This window comes from Equus asinus, chromosome 26 (genome assembly GCF_041296235.1).
Source record: "Equus asinus isolate D_3611 breed Donkey chromosome 26, EquAss-T2T_v2, whole genome shotgun sequence".
NCBI lineage: Eukaryota > Metazoa > Chordata > Mammalia > Perissodactyla > Equidae > Equus > Equus asinus.
This window is the reverse complement of record NC_091815.1, coordinates 27,955,091-27,976,957: the sequence shown is the minus strand read 5'-3', so window position 1 is coordinate 27,976,957 and position 21,867 is coordinate 27,955,091. Positions and strand designations below refer to the sequence as shown.

The 21,867-nt window shown below is 52.3% G+C and overlaps 1 protein-coding gene across 1 annotated transcript; it reads right to left on the bottom strand.

The window, feature by feature from the left end:
• Nucleotides 1–2,967: 2,967 nt before the first annotated feature.
• On the bottom strand, nt 2,968–21,387 carry DEDD2 (death effector domain containing 2). The gene is made up of 5 exons (XM_014867556.3): nt 21,216–21,387; nt 20,240–20,612; nt 18,644–18,766; nt 15,475–15,615; nt 2,968–6,996 (listed from the first exon to the last, which is right to left on the bottom strand). Exons 2-5 carry the CDS (start codon nt 20,565–20,567, stop codon nt 6,605–6,607), a joined length of 984 nt encoding a protein of 327 aa, XP_014723042.1. The 5' UTR covers nt 20,568–20,612; nt 21,216–21,387; the 3' UTR covers nt 2,968–6,604.
• Between the last annotated feature and the right edge of the window lie 480 nt (nt 21,388–21,867).

Here is a 21,867-nt window from a genome sequence, read left to right as displayed (position 1 = left end):
GATTAGCCTTGATTTTATTTGTTGAGACTGAAAGGGTGGGGATGGGGCATACTCATGGGAGAGTGGGGACTGAGAGAAGTTGGAGTGGCACCTGCATGCACCACTTTGCTGCCATTCTTCTCTGAGCCAAGTTCAGCCCCTGGACCAAGCCGGTAGATGAGGCAGAAGGCCAGGGGTGTAAGGGAATCAAGAGTGTGTGCTGGTCATTTTCCATGTGCCCTTCCAGGTCCACCCTCCACCCTACTCCACCCATATGGACAGTGTCATCCGGGCTGCCTTGCCCTCTGACTTCTAAGGGAAGCACCAGCAGGACATTAGAGTGGGAGAAGAAAGCATTCTGGATATTTCCTCTCCTGCTCCCAGCTCTGTCAGGACCATGGTTCTAGCAGTGGCTGTACCCGCCACAACTCTGGCACCTCTCAGGCCTGTTCCAGTAATAACACTTCCTTTCCTTACCCTGGCAGACCTGGGGGTGTCACAGCTTCCTGTGGCCTCTGCCTCCCTTATTAGTTCCCTCAACCCTGCTCACACCCCTTTAAATTATCTCCAAAATCCTAGCTGTGGTGCCCTCTGTTTCCTGCTGGGACCCTGACTATTAGAGAGCTAGCGAGAGAGATCAGATGGTCCAATGTGAGGCTCTGGCTGGGCAGGGCAGGGAGAAAAGCCAGGAGGAGTCTGGCCGACTGGGAGAAAACAGAGGGATCAAGGGAAGGGACCTCTCTATGAAATGATGCCACAGGAGTGATGGCAGCGAGGGCCTGCCAGGCCCAGAAGGCAGGTGCTGCGATCAGAGCACAGGATACTGGATTTCAAATACAGAAAACAGTCCTGGGTTGTGGTTAAAACCAGGGGGTTTTAATTTAGGACCCAGAAAGTCCTGCATTAGAATCCTGCCTCTGCCACTTTACTAAATGTGTCACCCAGGGCTTTTCTCCTTCCCTCACCCCTCAGGTTATTCAACAGCTATTTACTACAGGAGGGGTCAGATCCAATCCCTCCCTTGACAAGCTCTGGCTCAGTGGGGGAGATGACCACTGGGGGCATCTCAAAGGGACATACAAGGGGCAGTGGGAGCTCAGGTGAGGCAGACATGACCTCTAATCTGGCTTCACAGAACTCAGGCTTCCTTGAGGCTTATGTCCTCAAGTTCTCCTACCCTCTGTCCCATTTCCTCATTGACATCTGGTCATTTGCCCTCATTCCTGGAGACTCTAGCACCTCCTTACAGACTTCCTCTCCACCCCAGCCCCTGCCATCCTGCTCGGATACTTAACCTCCAGGTGATGATCCACCCCTCCAATTATCCAGCCTCTCGATCTCTTTCCACCTCATTTCTGGTGACCTTCATCTCACTCCAGCCATCCACTCCCATCACCACACCTTGGACTGAGTCATTACCCGGAAGTGCAGCACACTTAGCAAACATTCACCAGGCACTTATACCACATGCCGGACACTGTGCCAAGTGGTTCACGGGTGTTTACCCCTCACACAGACCTGCAAGGTTGGTATTAGTATCTTCACTCGAAAGATGAGAAGACACACTCAAGAAGGTGAAGTCATTTCGCTGGGTGACACACTTAGTGAAGTAGCAGAGCCAGGATTCTAACACAGGACTGTCTGAGTCCCAAATAAAAAACCCCACTCCCCTGATCCTTCTGTTTTCTGCCAGTCTTCCAGACCCCTCCTGGCATCTCTCCCTGACCTGCCCAGCCAGAATCTCATAGTGGACCATCTTATTTACCCTTGATTTTGCTCCATTTATCTCTCTGTATTCTCTTTACTTTTAATAACCTAATGCTTAAAAAAAAGAAAAAGGTTTGATTCAATTTAAACAACATGTTTCCAGAGATCTTCATACATGTTATTTCATCTATCTGGAATACTCTTTCCCATTCTATCTGCCCAAAGACCTCTACTCCTCATTCGAGAATAAGCAGAAATTAACCATAAGAGAAAAGAAAAATAAACCACAATGGTATACTACCACACGTCTATCAGTTTGGCAGAATTAAAGTGTCTGACGATACCAGGTATCGGCAAGGATGTGAAGCAGAGAAAACTCTCATTCAGTACTGGTCGAAGAATAAATTGGTATCAACGCTTTAGAAAAATAATTTGGCAGTGTGATAGGCAGAAAAATGTCCCCCAGAAGATGTCCATGGCTTAATCCCTGGATTCTGTGTATGTTATTTTATGTGGCAAAGACTTTGCAGATGTGAGTAAGGATTTTGAGATGAGATTATCCTGAATTATTTGGGTGGGCCCTAAGTGCAATCACACGTGTCCCTATAAAAGGCAGGCAGAGGGAAATTTGACATAGACAGAAGAGGAGGCAATTCAACCAAAGAGACAGAGATTGGAGCGATGCACCACAAACCAAGGGATGCTGGCAGCCACCAGAAGGTTGAAGAAGCAAATAACAAATTCTCCCCTAGAGCCTCTGGAGGGAATACAGGCCTACTAACACCTTGATTTTGGCCCAGTGAAATGGACTTCAGACTTCCGGCCTCCAGAATTGTGACAGAATACATATCTGTTGTGTTAATCCATCAAGTTTGTGATAATTTGTTACAGCAGCTGGAGGAAGCTAATATAGGTAGTATCTACCAAATTTGAACATGCCCTTATCCATGTCCAGCAATTCCACTTCTAGGTATATCCCATCAGAAATGTAAGCATTTGTTCACCATAAAAACATGCATAAGAATGTTCACAGCAGCATTATTCCCAACAGCTCCAAACTGGAAACAACCCCACCAACGTTGTTGGAAACAAACATCCATCAACTGTGCAATGCATGAACTACTTGTGGGATGTTCATACATCCCACATATACATATATATATGTATATATATACATATATACAGTAATAAGAATGAGTCAATTACAAATAAACACAACATGGAAGAATCTCACAAACACTACGTTGAACAAAAGAAACCAGACACAACAGAAAACACGTTGTATGATTCCATTTATATCAAGATCAAAAAGATTAAGTACATCATTAAGTGACATAAAACTAGAAAATTAAAGAAAAGCAAGGAATTCTTACTGTAAAAGGCAGGATAGTGTCCCCAGCTAGGGGAAGAGGTGGGTTGTGATCAGGAGGGAGCACATGACAGAATGGTGTGTGTAGGGGGGACTTCCGTGGTGCCGCTAATGTATTTCTTAACATGGGAGGCAGAGGTGTCTTACAACTTATTAACTGTACATTTATGTTTCATGCACTTTTCTGAATATAACTTTTCATAATTAAAATGTATCCTGGTGGTGCTGGTGTTAATTTTTTTTTTTAAGATTTTTTCCTTTTTCTCCCCAAAGCCCCCTGGTACATAGCTGTATATTTTCAGTTGTGGGTCCTTCTAGTTGTGGCATGTGGGATGCCGCCTCAGCGTGGCTTGACGAGCGGTGCCATGTCTGTGCCCAGGATCTGAACCAGTGAAACCCTGGGCCAACGAAGCAGAGCGCACGAACTCAACCACTGGGCCAGTGGCCGGCCCCTGGCATTAATTTTTAATAGAATGAACAGGTAGCTTCCCAATCCATGAAGTCTTCCTGGGTCCCTTCACCCAGGTTCCTCTGGGCTCCTCCAGCCTTGCCTGCCTGTTCAGTCACTGACCACTCTGGGCTGTGACCCATGGTGTCCCAGTCTGGCTCACCACCAGCACAGGAGCTCTCCAGAGCCAGCACCTGGGCTAGAGTCCTCTCAGGGTCCCCAGCAGAGGCCAGCCCCGGGCCTGGCACTCGGGAGGCCTCGTGGAACACGTGCTGCTGGGCCCCAGCACATGGGGCCTGCCTCCTGTCACCAGCTTATGCTGTAATTATCAGAGCCCCTGTCTGCCAGCATGTGGTAGCACGTGACTGCTGACCCAGTGAGGAGGGGGCTGGCTCTGCATTGCCACTTACCTTAGACTCTGTCCGTCTGTCTCTCCACATTCCATTCAGTCTTGTTCCCTAAGGCCTTCTCGAGGGCTCTTCTCTCTGCCTGGAATGCCCTCTCTGTCATTCTGCTGAACTCCTACTCATCCCTCAAGAGCCAGCCCCAGGCTCCCCTCTTCCCTGAAACCACGGCCCGCCTCATCTGAGGCTCCTACTTCCCTTGGTCTCAGCCTGTCATGCCCTGCCCCACAGAATCCTGTTTCTCGACTTCATAAGTTCTTTGACTTCCCTGGGCTGTCCTCATGGCTTGGTCTGACCCACTTTTGGGCCTCAGGGGTCTGTCCGTCACTCCGGGCGCCGGCGCAGGCTGCGACAAGCCCAGGAGAGCCCCACACCACATGGTTCACGGAAGCTCTGGAGGCGCGAGACGTTGCCTCAAGGTTCCCGCCACCAGACTGCTGGCACGCACTGCGCCTGCGCAGGCTCCCGGGCTTCGAGGTTAGCCTCCCTCACTTCCGGCACGCACACGCACATGCCAGCGCGAGAGGCGGACCCTGGTTGGAAAGAGCAGAGCCGGAGGAGCCTAGAGAATGGCTTGGGGCTGACCAGGGCGGGGGCCTGAACCCTGCCCAAAGGGGCGGGGCTTATTACTCAACCCGGGTGGAGAGAGAGCTACTAGGGCCTGAGCGGGAGACAAATCTTGGAATTCGGCGCTGCCGAAGGGAGGAAAAACAGCTGCTCTCTCACCCCTAAGCATCACCGTAAACCCGAGTACAAAGTCCCAAATCTGGGAAGATCATAACAAGAAAGTTGCTGCCACCCAGGCCAAGGAGAGCCTCCCAGCTGGGAGGAAGGAGAAAGAGGTTGGAAGCCCACATCTCCCTCCCCAACCTAACTTCGCCCACCAGAGGGGGGCTGCTCTCCATCTCAGTGCAGCTTTTCTATCCCCCAGGCAAGTCACCTCCCCTAAGTCCATTTCCTGTCAAAGATAGGGGTAAATGCCTACTTTACGCGGGGCGTCTAAGTATTAAATAGATCTTGAATGGCTGCCCAGCAGTCCTTAGCTGCCTCTGAGAGAGGGTAAAGGGAGAGTCCGGGGTCATACACCAACTAGCCAGATCAGGTTTTTACTGGACAACTCCTAGACTTGCTACCCTATCCCTAGACATCAACACAGGTCAGGCGTTCAGGAGAGGTTCCCAGGTGTGGGCAGATGCATCCCTTCCCCGAGAAAGACCAGCAGTTGTGAATCCCTGCCCAACCCACTGGCAACTCCCCAGCCCTGGTTCCCTTCCCCTCAGGAAGGAAAACCCAGGTATTGTCTAAGAAACTTGAGTTCTAAGCCCTTAAACAAAGGGTGGGGAGCAAGCCAGAGGCCACAACCTCAGCTATAGCCACAGGGCAGCCGGAAGAAGTGTTTGGCCTCAGGAGGAGGAAGAATGGAGATCCAGATTTAAGAGGTGGTGACTGTTCAGTGTGCAGTGGGGAGCCCCCTGCAGAGCAGTTCTAGGCAGAGAACCCTGGCTGCTGATGCAACTGGTTCCAAACCTTTGGGCTCTCTCAGCCTTGCAGACAGCTAGCCCACCTCACAGAACTAGTTAAAATAATGGCACTCCCAAGAACATACACAGTAACAAAGCATATACAAATGGAGTTGGGAGAGTTCATGATTCCAAGGCAGTACTTCCTCCTTTGATAGATAAGGAAACTGAGGCCCAGAGAGGAGAGCAAGCCTGTGTTAACAGCTGACATGACGACCCAGCATGCTGCCCACCCTCCAGCCCGATACTGGGCCAAGAACTCTAGGATTGGTACTGGGCCCAGGCTCTCACCAGCTCCTTCCTCCACCCATAAAGAAAGAGTCCTAAGGAACCTTAATGCCCACCTATACCCCTTCCAGGGCAGCTTTATTGGCGTCATTTGTAAAAGGTCTTTCCTATCAGCCCAAGCCTTTGCCTTCCCTTTCTGAGAAGGCAGTTGGTTTCCGGTCCTGGCTCCACAGGCAACAACACACTTAGTCTGATGCTGCTGCAACACGTGTGATACTCCAGGGGCAGGTCCATGTGCAAGTCTGCATCCAGCTCTGGGGAGCAGGAAGAGGTGGAGAGCCAGGTCAGTGTGTGGAAGCTGGGTAGAGTCCTGGCCGGCTGTAGAAATGTGTGGGCAAGGTGAGCAGGCCCCGTGTGCACCCCAGCTCCAGTACCCAGTGTGGCTGAAGCCCAGGGTTGGGGGCGGTAAAATCAGAGATCCTGAGAAAGAAACCCTTAGGCCAAAGAAGTGTGTGGAGCAGGGCAGGAGCCCAGGGGAGATCTCAGAGGAGCAGTGTGGGTGGGTGTGTGCACGCGCACGCATGTGCACACACAGCCCAGGGTTGGGGACATGATGTGCAGGGGGCCTTTGGTGAGTGTGTGGCTATGCCTCCCTCCCTTTGGGATCTGCATGCCTGAGACCCTGGCCTCCTGAAGCTAAGGGGTCACACCTGGGGGTGGAGATGGGGGGGTGGGTAGGAAGGAAACTCAGCTGGAAGTGGTTTAGGCCTCAGAGTCCACATCCTGTGGGAGGGGCTGTCAAAGGGGCAGGCTGTCGGTGGGCCTGGCCGTCTATCGCAGTCTTCCGAGTTACTGGCGTGGCAGTCCTCTAGGGGCAGAGATGGTCATCCTCCAGGGGAGAAGGTGGCCCAGAGGCTAGGAGATGGGGTCACTCCTGCCAGATCCAGGATCAGGAAGCCTCGGTTGGGCGCCGTGCTCCCTCCTCCTCCATCAGCAGTAGGCGGCGCCGGCCAGCCTCATAGTCGGCCTCGTCCACACTGACCAGCAGGCGGACAGCCTCCCGGCCCACGGCCTCACGAAGGGCCTCAGTCAGGAACACACCCCGAAGGGCCTGCAGCAGGGCACCACTCAGGTAGTCACCCCAGAAGGCGTCCAGATAGGAGAGCTCCGAGAACTTGATGTCACACACCACAGAGCCCAGGTCCCGAGAGCGCAGCACTGCTGTGGCCTGCCCAAACACGTCCAGCTGCCGTGCTAGCGCCTGGGGCCTCCGGGAAGCCACGCCCTGCTCCAAGGCAGGTCCATGTTCGCAGTACTCTGCTCGCACCCTGAGCCGGATGTCTGTGGAGAAGGAGGGACTTGTCAGGGAGGGGCCAACACTGGACACACTGAGCAGGGGGACCAGCCACCCTCCCTCCCTCGAGCCTCCTCCACAGGCTCCTCCCACTGCCCCATGGGTTGCACTGCACCTGCCCCACATCCTTCCCCCTTCTGGTAGCCACACCCAAGCATGGTGACACCCTCACATGGCTTCCTTCCGTGTGATCTGGCCTTGTTACCTCCTGACCTTGTGACCCCCTCCTCTTCCCCTCACGTGCCCCACTCCAGCCTCACGACCTCCTTGCTGCTCCGCCCCCACCAGGCAGGTTCCACCCAGCCCTGCCTCTCCTTCAGCTGGGCAGGCTCTGTCCCCAGTCTCCACAGGACTTGCTGCCTCACTTCCTTCAGGTCTTTGCTCAGATGCCACCTTCCCAAGGAGGCCTACCCCGACCTCCCTATTTAAAACGTTACCCCTGTCGGGGCCCAGCATTCCCAGTTCCCCATTCCCTGCTCCATTTCTTCCCAAGGCACTTCTCACCTAACTTACTCTACACTTTCCCAGCTGTCATGCTCATCACTGTCTCTCTGCAGTGTGAGCTCCCTGAAGGGAGGGAGGTTGGTCTGTTTTGCTCACTTGCATAGCCCAGTGCACACAGGAGGTGCTCAATATGTACTTGTGAATGAACAAATACATGAATGAATGGACTTGCCTTTAGGCAACCAGCCTCACCCCACTCTCGCTCTCAAACAGCGAGATTCATGCAGGCCAACCACATCCCCGGTCCCCGCCAAAGCAAGCACCAGCCCAGGAGACTCAAGGCTGGAACTGGGCCGGCTCTACTGGGAAGCAGGTGCTCTTTCCACAGAGGTTGCTAAGATGGTGGGCTGTAAGCCTGGAGCTGCTGGGAGCCATTCTGCCACCATGAGGGGAGAAAACGATGCCTACACAGGGCCAACGATGGAGAGGAAAAGACTCTTGAGTTCATCGCATGAGGCCCAGAGCACCTGGATTTTCAACTATGATCAATCCCCTTTTTGCTTAAGCCAGTGTGAGTTGGGTTTCTGTCACTTACAACCCTGCCCACATCTGCCCGAATGAGGTGGCAGCTCTGCGCAGGGGACAGGACACAGGACTTCTGAGTCTTTCCCTGTAAACATCTCCCCAGGCACATCACCTCCTTGTGGGATTACTGAATTCCCACCAATGAACTGGACTACTAACAACCTCCTCTCCACACACAACACAGGTCGTCCTGAGGACAGCTATAAACTGGAAATGACAAGCACTAGATTCAGATGAACTCATTTAATCTGCAAATGACCCTGTGAGGCAGGCCCCATAACCACCCCCAATTTATAGATGAGGAAATGGAGGCCAAGAGAAGTAAAGTGACTTGCCCAAGGTCACATGGCCAGGCAGCAGCCATGCCCAACAGAGGTCACTGAACTTCCCACGCCCCAGAGGGCAGCTTTGGTTCAATGAAGCCAATTCTAACCCAGGCGCCTTCAGGCACTAGCTGTGTGACCTGGGACAAACTACCACCTCTCTGAGCCCAGGTTCCTGCCTAAACCAGGGGACAATCCCTACTGTGAAGGGCTGTTAAGAGGTTTAAGAAGCCAGCCCCGTGGCCGAGTGGTTGAGTTCACACACAGTTCACACACACCACTTTGGCAGCCCAGGGTTTCGCCGGTTCAGATCCTGGCCATGGACATGGCACCGCTCATCAAGCCGTGCTGAGGCGGTGTCCCACAAAGCACAACCAGAGGCACTCACAACAAGAATATACAACTATGTACTGAGGGGCTTTGGGGAGAAGAAAAAGGAAAGACTGGCAACAGATGTCAGCTCAGGTGCCAATCTTTTTAAAAAAAGGATTAAAGAGATAGAAAGGAACTGGCTAGCACTGTACATGGTGCCCAACAGCTGCTCCAAGAATGGCAGCTGCCAACAGCTCTGGCATGCCAAAGGCTTTACCCTTGGGGATTCAGCAGGATCAGCCTTGTAGGGCTGGAGCCATGTTTAGCCCATTGACAGATGAGGAAACTGAAGCTCTGGGAGGGGAAGTGTCATGCCCCAGACTCCCTTCACCTTTCACAGACCATGTCAGCAGCAGAGCAGAAAGTAGAAGGCAGGTTCTTGCTCCCCTAGATGACTTCTCAGTGCCACCCACTTCCTCCTCCCACCCCAAACCCCAAACCCTTCCTCCTTCTGCCTCAAAAGGAACCTCACCCTCTCTGCTCAAGGCCTAGGGGAACCAGCCAGGCCTCAGCCCCCAGGACTTCCCACAGCACTCAGGCCCAGCTCACTCCATCCAAAGGACCAGAAAAGACCTCTGGACCCACATCCTTGACTCCTGAGGTTCTGAGCAAGCCCCCAGTCAGAGTGGGCCAGGGAGGAGGGGACTGGGGGGAGCAGCACCTGTCCAAGGCCACACGAGGTTGCTTAGGGGCAGAGGCACAGAGCCAGGTGGTGGAGTCCGACAGACCTTGAGGCGAGTCCCAGCTCTGCCACTCTCTAGCTGTGGGGCCTTGGGCATGTGACCTCACCTCTCTGAGCCTCAGTTTCCCCATCTGAAAAACATAAACAGACAAACAAGAGGTCCCTGCTGCACAGTGGGGTCATGAGGATTAAATGAGGCAACTCACAAAGGTCTTGACCCAGGGCCTATCATAGAGAAGGCACCCCAAAACAGGAACTGTGATTTCGACACCCACCTCTCTACCCCACGGCCCCTGCCCAGGCCCTGCCCTCTCTCGCCTGGGCCCTGAGTTAACCACCTCCTTCAGGCCCAGCTATATCCTTCAACACCCTGCCCTCCAGTCACAAAGGAAATGCTCCCAGCACAAGCCTTACTCATACACAAAATGATGTGCCCACCTCCTCTGCCCAGAATGCCCCCACTCACCCTTCAAGGCCCAGCTCACGGGACCCCACGACCCGCCCAGGTGAATCCCTGCCCAGATCGCCATTCTCCTCAGCACAGACTGCCATTGGACCTGTGGTGAAAACTGTCTATTCACCAAGAGCGTGTGCCGCCTGACATGGGGGTGGGGGCACGACCAGGGTGGACTCGTGTGTGTCCTGTTCCTTCTTTCACTCAACAGATTTACTAAGTGCCAGGAACGCTGGGGTGACACGAGTGCCCCGCCGTAAGTGGGAGTGGCAGACATGTAACCTCCAGCCAGGGAGCTCTTCTCATGGGCCAGGCCTACCCAAGTGCCTTCCCTATCCTAGCCCCCCGAATCCTCAGAGTAATTTCATCATCCCCATTCACAGATGAGGAAATCCTTCACCCGACCACAGTCCAACCTCTGATCCAGAACACAAGAGGACAGCACACAGAGGAAGAGGACAGCGAGGCTCCACTGGGGAACAGACGACAACGTGCATTATCTCAGCCACCACTCCATGTCTGGCTCTGAATCACATGCGTTAAACGCAATCTCTCCTTTACTCCTTACCAAAATAATCTACTAAACATAGGTGACACTTACATAGCACTTACTGCAGGCTGGCACACACTTCACATCTACTGACCCTTTTGATCATCCCAGCCACCTTATAAGGCAGAGCTATTAGCCCCTTCTTGCAGATGGGAAAATTGAGGCACAGAGGATGAGTCATCTGCCCAAGGCCACACAGGCAGGAAGTGGCAGAGGTGAAATTCCAGCCAAGGCCCTTGGCTCCAGAGCCCAAACTCTTAACTACCCCCATGCTGTTTGCTGCCTCTCACACAACCATATACAGAAATCTATAATTAAAAGACATCCCAAGGGCCAGGAGAGAAAATTACAGAGAGCAAGTTATAATTTAGATTGAAACAATCAGAGAGGACCTCTCCAGGAAACGACATTGGAAGTGAACTGTGAAGGAGGACAAGTAGGTCAAGAGATAGAAAAACAGGGAGAAGGGAAGAGCGGCACCCCCAGAAGAGAGAATGGCGCACATGGAAGTCCAGAGTCAGAAAATGAACTTGTGGCCTTCATGGGCTGGGGCGGGGGGGTGCGTGGCTGGTGTGGCTAGACCAGACAAGGAGAGGACATATGGGGACAATTGGAGGGGTAGGGCCGGGCGGGGCCAACCACACCCTGGCAGGGAGTCTGGTGCTTCTTGAGATGACCTCCCCTCAGGGGCCTCCTCCATAAAACGAGGCTCACCCCCGCAGCTGCTCTCGTGGGGGCCACTGTGAGAATTACATGGCTAGATGCAGCTAAAGAGCTGAAACGAGCACCAGGCACATAACGCATCCTCCGAGTGCAGCAGGAAGGATAGGACCTGACACTGAGAGGACTCCCACTGCTCTGCAGAAGCTTCAAGGTGCTCAGGAACAGGGCCAGGGCAGCAATCGGGGAAGGCTGAAGGTGGCTGGTCCAGGATGGAAGCAATAGACAGAGAAGCAGATAGACTGGCCCAGGTGTGACAGTGAAGGGTGAAGTGGGAAAAGTACCCAGTACCCATGTGACCTGAGCCAGGGATGGCTGAACTGTTTCCTCTGGCCAGGAACACCAAGCACTTGTCAAGAGTCCCTCTCCAGCTGAGCAGCTGGGAGCAATGCTCCCTGCCCCCAGGGCAGGGGGTGGGGCTATGCCTTCCTAGAGAGGAGAGCTGCTCCTGCTTCCTGCACTCAGGTGGGCCCCAGTGCCCTCTTGTCCCCCAACCCCACACTCCACCAGTGGTCTCTCTTTCGGGGTAAAATGAGACAGAGAGAGAAAGGAAAAGGTTTCCCAGTGGGGACCAGGAAAGGTATGAGGGACAGGCCCTGCGCCAGGTGAGCAGACCTGCACACCAGAACCCGTGCCAGGTATGGCTGGGGACCAAGGTTGATTCTCCCTTCAGATCTCCTGTCCAGGAGTTCCTAGTAAGGGGGACTGGGGACAAAGAGAACCTGTGCTCCTATGGCACGTGGTGGAGAGAGGCAGCCAGTGTACTCCAAGGGAAAGACCCTTGCCCTGCACTGCCACACCAGGGCCAGCACCACCCTCTTCTGGACAACAGCGGGACCCCTCCCTTGCTCCAGTCTCTTCCCTAAGACGCAGCCAGAGCCATTATGTCAAATGTAAAGTTTCTCAGCTTCTACTGAACTAAGGGATGGAGGCAACGAGAAGCCGCTGCCAAATTCAGAAAGATGTGGAGCCACTGCCTGCTTCCTGGTGGAAGACCAGGATACTACCCAGAAACTGAGCTTGAAAAAACCAAAACACCAAACCCGAATCTGATCCAGCCTCACCAGACCCAACTACCAATTTTCAAGAAATATAGACAGGGGAACTGGTTCAATCAACCCCACCACAGGATGAACTGGCAAAATCCAGTCCCTGGGAAATGCTAGGCTACAGGACAACTACCTTCGACAAACACAATACAAGGTGGGGAAAGAAAGAAAAGAGAGATGGCATGGAATCCCACAGATTAGGAGAGACCTGAGAGAACCAATATTTAGAAGAATTTGAAATTGAGCACTGATTAGACGTTGGATAGCAAAGAATTACTGTTAACTTTTTTGGTGTGATAATTTCTTTTTTAGGAATTCTTATCTTGAGGTACACGGCGAAAAATCCACATATGAAGTAACAGGACACCTGGAACTGACTCCAAAACAATATGGTGATGAACCAAAATCAGCCACAAACCGACCACTGCTGAGGCTGGGTGATGGGGAGCCGGGGTTCATTACACTCGTCTGTCTAATTCTATATCTTCTCCACAGAATACAGTAGGGGAAAAAAGCAAAGCTCATCCTGTCATTCAAATCCTCGGACTGCTTTCCATCATTTGAAAAAAATGCAAAGCCCTGGCCCGTGGCTCACAGGCTGTGCAGGATGGGCCCCAGGTCACGACGTGTCCTGCCCTCACCTCCCAGCAGCCTCCCCCTCGCTCCCTCTGCTCCAGCCTTGCCAGCATCCTCACCATCCCTTCACCACCACTGGCACGCTCCCACTCAGGCCTTGGCTCCTGCTGTCCCCTCTATCCGGAACACTCTTCCTCAGCCATCCACACACACTCTCTCTTCTGAGGGGACTTCCTAGACCACTCTATCTTGAAAATACATCTAAAACTACTACTATCACTCTCTACTCCCTTGCCCTACTTCGTTTCTCTTCACAGCTGACATCTGAAGTTTCTGTCTCTTGGCTTTCTCCTCCTACTAGAACACAAGATCCATGAGGACAAGGGCCTTCCAGCCCCACTGTGTCAAGCATGTAGTAAGCACTCTGTAAATACATACAGAATAACCAGCAAACAAACCCAGGTTTTAGCCCAGCCCCGCCTTTGCCACTCTGCACAATGGGGTACATCACCCCTACCCCAATGGCTGTCTTCAGAAAACAAGATCAGGCGAGTAGCCGCCCAACACAGTGCCCAGTGGATGGCCAAGAGGGACACAGAAACTCAGACGTCATGTGTCCAAGTCCAGGATCCCCCTGCCCCCTTCCTCATACTCTTGGGCCCTGGGGAGTTTAGTCTGGTTCTGTCCCTCAGGGGAAGGCAGCTAACTGGGGGTCAACCCCACAGTTGTCACAGGTGAAGAGGGGGCAAGAATGGCAGGCCTCTCCTCACTCAGGTCTGGAAGGGCCTCCTTCCACCCCTGAGACTGGGCCTCATTAAAGGTAAGCCATCTCCATTTTCAAAGGGGAAAACCAGGGCCCTACTGGGGAGAGGCTCCCTCACTCCAGCCCCACCCAGCCTGGTGAGTCAGCAGTCAGACCTGCTCACCCATCCCCCCAAGCAAGAGCCGGCCACACCCTGATTAACAACCTCCCCGCCCTCAGGGAAGAGACCTGAAGTCTCCACTGGCAAACCCCTCCCTAGCCTCAGCTGGGCCTACTCCCTAAGGAGGCAGGGACTCCTTCCACAGCCCAGCCAGCCTGGTGGCTCTGGTAATTACGCCTCGCCTGACTGCAGGGAGAATCGCCACCCAGGGCAGCCACCCCCTCAAGCCAGGGGCTGTCTGAGGACACAGGCTGGCGCTATTGGTCTGCTCCTCCTGAAGGTGGTATCTACAGCCTCATCTATGGAGTGGACCCGACGCCCTCAGCCTGGAGGACCAAAACATGGGCCACCGGGAGGAGACAGGTGTGAGTGCTTTGCAGGCTGGAGAAGGCTCTGCAGATGCTGAGAGGAAGCACCCTTCGGCGGAGGTCTCCTGGGGAATGCAAAGCTGCTGCAACCTCAATCTTCCTGCCTATAATTCCACTACCCTCCCACTGCAGCCTGAGCATCTTAAGGCTGATCCCCTCTGTGTCCCCATGCTTGGTGATCTCAGAGGAAGGAGTATGGGGGCAGAGAGTGAGAGAGAGTGAGCATGCCCACCTATGCCAGTGTCCTCCCCTAGGACCAGGTGGAATTTCTTGAGGGCAAGGTCTGAGCATGAGTCTCTACAGCAGAGCCCCCAACTCATCCAACCCAACCTGTCTGCAGGCCCAGCATACCTAAGTCCAAGTTGTTTATTTATTTCCTTAGTCCACTCCCTGCTCAACTACCCTAGGCCGGACCTCTGCCCTCTCCTTCCTGTTGGACTGCATGGCCTCTCCATTCACTTCCCTGCTTCCACTTCAATTCACTTAACACGCGCCTGACAGAGCATATGCTATAAGCTCGGGGACATTCTAAGCACTTTACAAATCGTACCTCATTTTTTAACTGATTTTCCAGATGGGGTCAGATTTCCATACAAACGGGTTATCAGATCACCTCACTCCCCTGTTTCAAACCCCTGGACAGCATCTGATGCGTGGAATAAAATCCAAACTCCCATCTGCTCCAAGGCCTGCCAGGCCCAGCTGCTCGGCCTCTGCCAGGCTCCTCTACCCACACTCTTCATGGCACTGACTGTCTAAATCAAGTTTTGATTTCACTGCTCTGTCACCTAGAGAAGGTCACCTCCACAAGGACAGGTACCTCACTGCTGTTCCTGCCCTAAGCACATGGCACAGTAACAGTGAGAAGAGCAAACCGGTCCGTGGCACGGGCCATGCACTGTTCCAAGCGTGTTACATGGGTTACCTCATTTTCTCTTTCAACAACTTTAACTGGAAGGTACCGCTATCAACCTCACTTTATAGAACTGAGGCACACAGGGGTTCAGTCACCTGTCGAAGGTCAGAGTGCCATGGCCAGGATGTGAATTGGGCAGCCTATGACAGGATCCTTGATTTTTACCCCTGCATTATTCCACCACCGCAGAAGGAATAATTAAATAAGTAAATCCTTGCAAATGTTTGCTGAATAAACAAACAAAAATTGGGGGCAGGGAGTTGTAAGGGAAGGCTCCCTGGAGGAGGTGGCATGTGACATGATCTTTCAACTATGGGCAGGATGTAGACAAGCAAGATGGCAATAGAAAGGACAAGGATTCCACTGTGCTGAATGGATACATGAGAGCCACTGCCCACCCGCCAGGTGTCACACTCTAAACGAGGACTCATTTTTCCTACCCTCTGCTCTGCTGCCTGCCATGGGCACTGTACATGCATTCCCCAAGGCCCACAGACACCTACCACAGGTCACTTTGCCTTCTGAAGCGGGCCTGGCTGGCTCTTGCTGCTGCTGGGGGGTGGCTGAGGCCCCTCTCTGCCGCCGTCTAGCACCACCACTGGGCCGGCCCCGACTCCGGCGCTGTCGCTTGGTCGGTGGGGAGCCTGAGGAGAGAAAAACAGGGCAGGTGAGGACCAGGATGATAGGTGGAGCATCAAGACTGGGTGCCCAGGGAAGAGCCTGAGGCTGCTCTCCACACCGTGAGACCCTAGTTGAGCCTCTCTGCTTCCAGGGCCTCAGTGGCCCTGACCCTAAAATAAGGAGTACAATCTAGCATCATATAGACGGACAGACAAGCATGCCCCACCACCCAGCAGGCCTACTCCCAGGCATGACCCTAGAGAAAGCCCTGCATGCTCACACCAGGAGACAATCATGGCAACCACTGCTCACAGTTTATACCCATCTAAACCTGAAAACAATGTCAACATCTGGCAAGAAGACTACAGAGTAATTTCCAGGAAACAGAGCAAGGTGCTAACAAGTGTCTACAGTTTGCATAATAAAGGAGGAGAAACAAGAATATCTATGTATTTGCTATTCTTGTGAAATGAAACACTGTAAACATAGACTAGAAATGAATGAAATTGATTACCTATTGACAAGATGGATCGAAAACAGTGGAAATGACACTTCTAAGAACATCTTTTTTATATACTTTAGTTTTGCCTTTTGAATCATGTAACTTTCAAATACTCAAAAAATCTGAGACAAAAACAAACCATAAAATTAACTACCAACAGGAAAAAAATGAACCTGACTGTATATATAATTGATAACACGAACAGGAGAAGAAAAGAATTTTTTTTTTTTGAGGAAAATCAGCCCTGAGCTAACATTTGTGCCCATCTTCCTCAATTTTATATGTGGGTCACCACTGCAGCATGGCTTGATAAGCAGTGCACAGGTCTGCCCCTGGGATCCGAACTGGCGAACCCTGAGCCACCGAAGCGGAGTGCGCAAACTTGACTGCTATGCCACCAGGTCAGCCCCAGAAAAGAATTCTTTCAAGTAACTTAGAACGACATTCTGACTATACTCTAAGACACTCTGAGGACAATTAGAACCACAAATAAATCTTATGTTACATTCAGCGAACACAGTCCACAGTGGCACTGACATTATAATTTTAAACCTATTTTATTATTGTAAAATAAAGCAAGGAAATCCATATCTCAATGTTACTAAGAACCAAGATTTTGGAGACAACCCCGTGGGCAAGTGGTTAAGTTTGCGCGCTCCGCCTCAGCGGCCCAGGGTTTCACCAGTTTGGATGTTGGGTGCCAACATGGCACTCCTCATCAAACCACGCTGAGGCAGCATCCCACATGCTACAACTAGAGGCACCCACAACTAAAAATATACAACTATGTACCAGGGGGCTTTGGGGAGAAAAAAGGAAAAATAAAATCTTTGAAAAAAAAACAAACACCAAGATTTTCAGTGTAAGAGAAAAAGGCCTTGTAATGCTAATTTTAAGTTGAAAATATTAATATAAACTTTTTCTTAAACACAGTTTCTAGCTCTCTTCTCTGAAAGAGCCTAGAAACAATGAGCACACTCAGCACCCAGATCTTGGTCTCTAAATACCACTACTTCTAAAAGAAACCAGGCTTCTGGAAACAGCTGACTCCACGGCTGGGAAAGGGAAAGCACAAGTGAGCCCAGGACACCTTGAAGTGCCACAAAGCAGGAAGCGCCAAAGACTGATGGAGACATGTCAAATAACACAGGAGCTAGGCAATTTCAACACCAGGAATAGTAACTAATTGATTAGAACACAGTAAATAAACAAGAATACATGAGTCTACAGTGTTACTCCCTGCCTTCTCCAGAGAGGGAGAGCGTGAGACACAGAAAGCAAAACTCCTCTTGAAAGAATGCCAGCTAATAAACGTCGAAAAATGCAAGAATTAGAAAATCACCACTTTGCAAACACCAGTGTAATAAGTGGTTCAGGCAGGGATCACCAATGGATGCTAGACCCATCCTGGGGAACAGGATGTGCCAAAGTGTCATCCCACAGATTGTTTACTAACCATAAGAGAAAAAATGTCCCTTTACAAAGAACAAATATGGCAGACACCACCCTAGCCAAGTGATTCAACTTGCCCTCTCACAATAGGAAAACCAGACCTTACAACTCCTGATGTGCTCCAGTGTGAAGCACACAGCATCATCCAAAGAGCCTTCTTGCCAAAGACATGCACCTGAATCTAAGCAAGCCTCCAGACCCAATTCCCACTTCACAGGAACTACAGGGGCCAGAGAACAAGTTAAATGGCACCATCAGGAAACAGTCAGACACTTCTGGAAACAATCAGGACATTCTACAAAACTACTGGCCTGGTAGGGTCAATAAGTCAATGTCATGGGGGAAAAAAAAAGGTATGTTGTGAGAGAGGAGGTTCAGTTCTACAGTAAGAGGTTAAGGAGCCATAACTGAATGCAGAGCAACTCAACTATGAGTGGCTCCTGAAAGTGGAGACAACCTTGGAGAGATCTGAAAACGGACAGTTAGGATACCAGTGAATTCTATTCACTTTCCTCGGTATGATAAGGGTCTTGAAATGGCTAAGAAAATCTCCTCAGTCTCAGCAAATGCTTGCTGATTTAGGGGCAAAATGTCCTGATGGCCGTAATTCACTTTCAAAGAGTTCAACAAAAATCCCAGAATTATATATACACACACATAAAGCAAAAGTGGCAAAATGTTAAAATTACCGGATTGAGATGAAAGATACAAGCATGCTCACTGTACTAATCTTTCAACTTCTCTGTATGTTTGAAAAACTAAAAAATGGGGGAGGGGAAGACTGGATAAATTAATGGGCACAGTAATTAAAAGAAACTAATTAGAGGTACTCAACATGAATAAATCTCAAAAACACATCCAACAAAGACATCCATGTGATATCCATGATGTGACGCCATTTAGCTGAAATACAAAACCACAAGAAACAATTCCATATGTTGCTTCTCGACACCAGTTTCTGCAATAATAATAAACACATACACAGAGCGAAAATGAAACAGAATGACTGCCTGAGCCCCTTCCTTGATGGGGGAGGTCCAGGAGGGTTCAGAAGGAAGTGAGGGACACTGCCGTCATGGCCACCCAGGTGGGCTCACCTGTCTCCCACTGACCCTGCTGAGCATTTGAAGAACTACTTGACTGCCGACGGCGACGGCAGCTACCCTCTGTCCTCTTTGAAGAAGAGCTGGAGGTACCATAATTGTAGCGTTCTGGAGACACTGTTGGAGAAAAGAAAAGAAAAAAGTATTCACAGCCTCCAGATCCTCCCAGGCCCAGCTGCAAATTCCTATCCCAAGGTGAATGCCTGCCCCACAGGGAGCCTGAGTCCCCCAGAGGTCAGAGCCCAGATACCCACCCCTCTCAAACACCTCCTTGTGTGAAGCCTCCAGTGATAGAGGCCTCCCAACCCATGTCAACAGCAGCTCCAACTGCCAGGGTTATTCTGTAAGCTGAGTCATGGTCAGGATCCCTGCAATGTTGTTCCCCATCAATTGCCCCCAGCTCTCCCTGAGGCCCCAAGGAGAAAGCAGGCCTCTGGGCAGGCTCCCCAAATCTCTTCCAGAGCCTGACCCTCAGACATTTTTTTCCAAAACTGCTGTCAGTTCTTCTCTCATGCTGTCCTTCTCCTGGTTATCCGAATCTCATGGGCTTACTCTGGGCAGGAGAAGTTCACAATCCCCCTTCCCAAACTAGCCACTGCACCTCTAGTAACCCAGCCAAGGGCTCAACAGCTCGAGGCCTATGCACACACAGGGCTCCTGTGCCTTAAACCCTCCCAGCTCCTGACCTTCTCAGAACTACTATCCTCCAGGAAACCTTCTCTCACAAAGATTAAGGGCATCAACTCCAGAGACAAACCAGCCAGATATGAATCCTGGCTCCCACGTTTTCTAGCTGTGTTATCTATAAGCCCCTGTATGATGCGGCTTCTCGCCTACCTCTCTGTCCTTATTTAGGTCCCCCTCTGCTCCTGCCACATTGGCCCCTGATAACGCCAAACTCAATCCTGCCTCAGGGTTTGAAAGCTTGTCTTTCCCTCTGCCTGGAATTTTCTCCTGAGATCTACGCACAGCAGCAGTGCAGCCTCAGTTCAAATGTCACCTTCTCAGAAAGATCTTAAGTGGTCATCTAATCTAAAGAGACCTCCTTTCACTTTGAAGCACCCCTTACTCTATTAGTTTTACTCTTTCTATTATCTGTCTTAATGTCTGATTCTCCCACTAAATGTCAGCTTCATGGGAGAAGAAACACTTTGCCAGTCCCATCACCTTGTATTGCCTCTGCCCAGCACATAGGATCCAGTTCTTAAATGTAGGCAAGCTGCTTAACTTCTCTGAACCTGTTGTTTTCCCTGTTCAGTGGGGACACTAACAAGACTTCCTCATGGGATTACCAGGAAGACATAAAGTGATGGCTCGTACGAAGGGCTTACACTTTGCCTGGCATGAAATAAGCTCTCCATAAACGGTGGCCACAAACATCATGACTGATGTGGCCAAATTTCCCAAGTTCACCCCTCCCAAAGCCATGCCCCCTCCCTCTTGTATCCTTCATTGATACTCCAGGAGGGTGGAGTGGGACGGGACATAGGCTTCCTGATATGGCGCTATCCATATCAAGGCATCACGGGGGACCAGCGAGAACAAGGCCCTCTCCCTACCGAAGTCTGTCATCCTCCCATTCAACCATACCTGGCCGACGCCGATTACGCGCCAGGTGCGGCAGCAAGTCGTGGCGGGCCAGCACGCGCAGCAGTTGCCCCAGCAGCCGCAGGTTGCTCTCGTCGCATTGCCCGCGGCGTTCTAGCTCCAGGAGCAGCTCCAAGCCGCTGCGGGCGCGGGCCAGGCCACCGGCAGCGCCGGGAGCTTCGTCCAGCAGGAAGGCCAGCAGCTCCAGCTCGCACTCGGTCAGCTGCCCGCCCACCACTTCAAACATACGGTGAAGGGACAGCATCCCGTAGTAGTCCAGGCACTCATCCTCCTCCCAGCTCGAGGTCGGGGTCGACCCAGACAGCGCCATAGCCGGGGGAGGGGGCAGAACAAGTTCAGAACCAGGGCCTAGAACCTAGACAGCGAGGAGGGGGCAGTGGTCAGGGAGGCGGACGCCCGGACCCCAACCCAGCCTGTGCGTCTACCCTGCTTCGTCCCGCCGGGCACGGCCACCCTCACACCCCCGCCGCCTCAGCCTCCCCCTGCCCCGGAAGGGAATGGTATCACCCCAGGTCCCCTAGTAACAGGTCGAGACGCCAGACCCCGCTCCTCCTCAAAACAGTCGGGCGGCCGAGCCCGAACGCCCCTCCCCAGGTGGTATGTTCCGAACCAGCCTCCGAACCCAACCAAGCGATTCGGTCCAACCGAGCCAGGAGGCCCACGCCGGAGCACCCTGCCGACTGCCCTTTGAGTCGGGGTAGTATTGTCCGGACGTGCCCCTTCGCTCCAGCCAGTGGTACCGTCCTATCAGTCCCACGGCTCCATCCAAGTGGTACCGTCCGAAAGTGACCCTGTGCCCCTGCAAGTGGGAGCGACCACAGCAGCCCTTCGCTCCACGCAGGTGGTACTGCCCGAACCGAGCCCCGCGCCCTGGAAGGGCGGTACCGCCCTCTCCCCAGAACCCAGGTGGTTCTGTCTACCCGCTACCGGCCGCCTTTAGCGCTCTTGGGATCCTCACCGGATTCCGGCGTCCGATGACTCCTGGGCGACGGCCGCAGCCACTTGTTTTGGATCTTTCTGGCACCTTCTCTATTATTACGCCTGCGTCACCTCGCCCCTCCTCCTTCCCCCAACTCACGCAGGTGCGACCGCCACGCCCCTTAGGCGCAAGCGCAGAGTGAGGCTTCTAAGCCCCGCCCCCAGGCCCGCCCCCAACCGTAGCGTCCGGACCGGCCCGTGCTGGGCCTGCGCAGAGCGAGAGTGGTGCCGTGTCTGGACTGGATCTCGTATCTGCTGAGTGACAGGGTTGCTTCTGCCCGCCCATGACTTAAGCCACCGGGTTATTGTTGCCCCACGTCACGACCTATTGGAATTACTCGTCTCATGGAATACAACCCCCTCCTAATCACGACCGAGACACCCACATTACCACTGCCCCCAGCTGTCCAGGGCAAGGGACCACAGTCACGACTGTCTTGGCTTCGAGTTGCGCCCAGGCCCCTTATGATCGACACTTGGACCCATTAGACTGCCCCTTACTCCTAATGGCAACCAGGAACCTACATCCCAACTGTGCCATCCATCTCATGATCCCGATTAGAATACCCTCTCATCCAACAGAAACCCACCATCTTTAAGTTCCTTCCCCTGATCAAGACCAGGACTCTCCC

Bases quoted from the DNA above. Each gene is read 5' to 3' on its own strand.
- DEDD2 (XM_014867556.3), bottom strand. From the start codon at position 20,567: ATGGCGCTGTCTGGGTCGACCCCGACCTCGAGCTGGGAGGAGGATGAG. The intron at 15,616-18,643 runs GTGAGCCCACCT...TTCTCTCCTCAG, and splicing joins GCAGGGTCAGTGGGAGACAG to GCTCCCCACCGACCAAGCGA. The intron at 6,997-15,474 runs GTAGGTGTCTGT...CCTTCTCCACAG, and splicing joins AGAAGGCAAAGTGACCTGTG to ACATCCGGCTCAGGGTGCGA.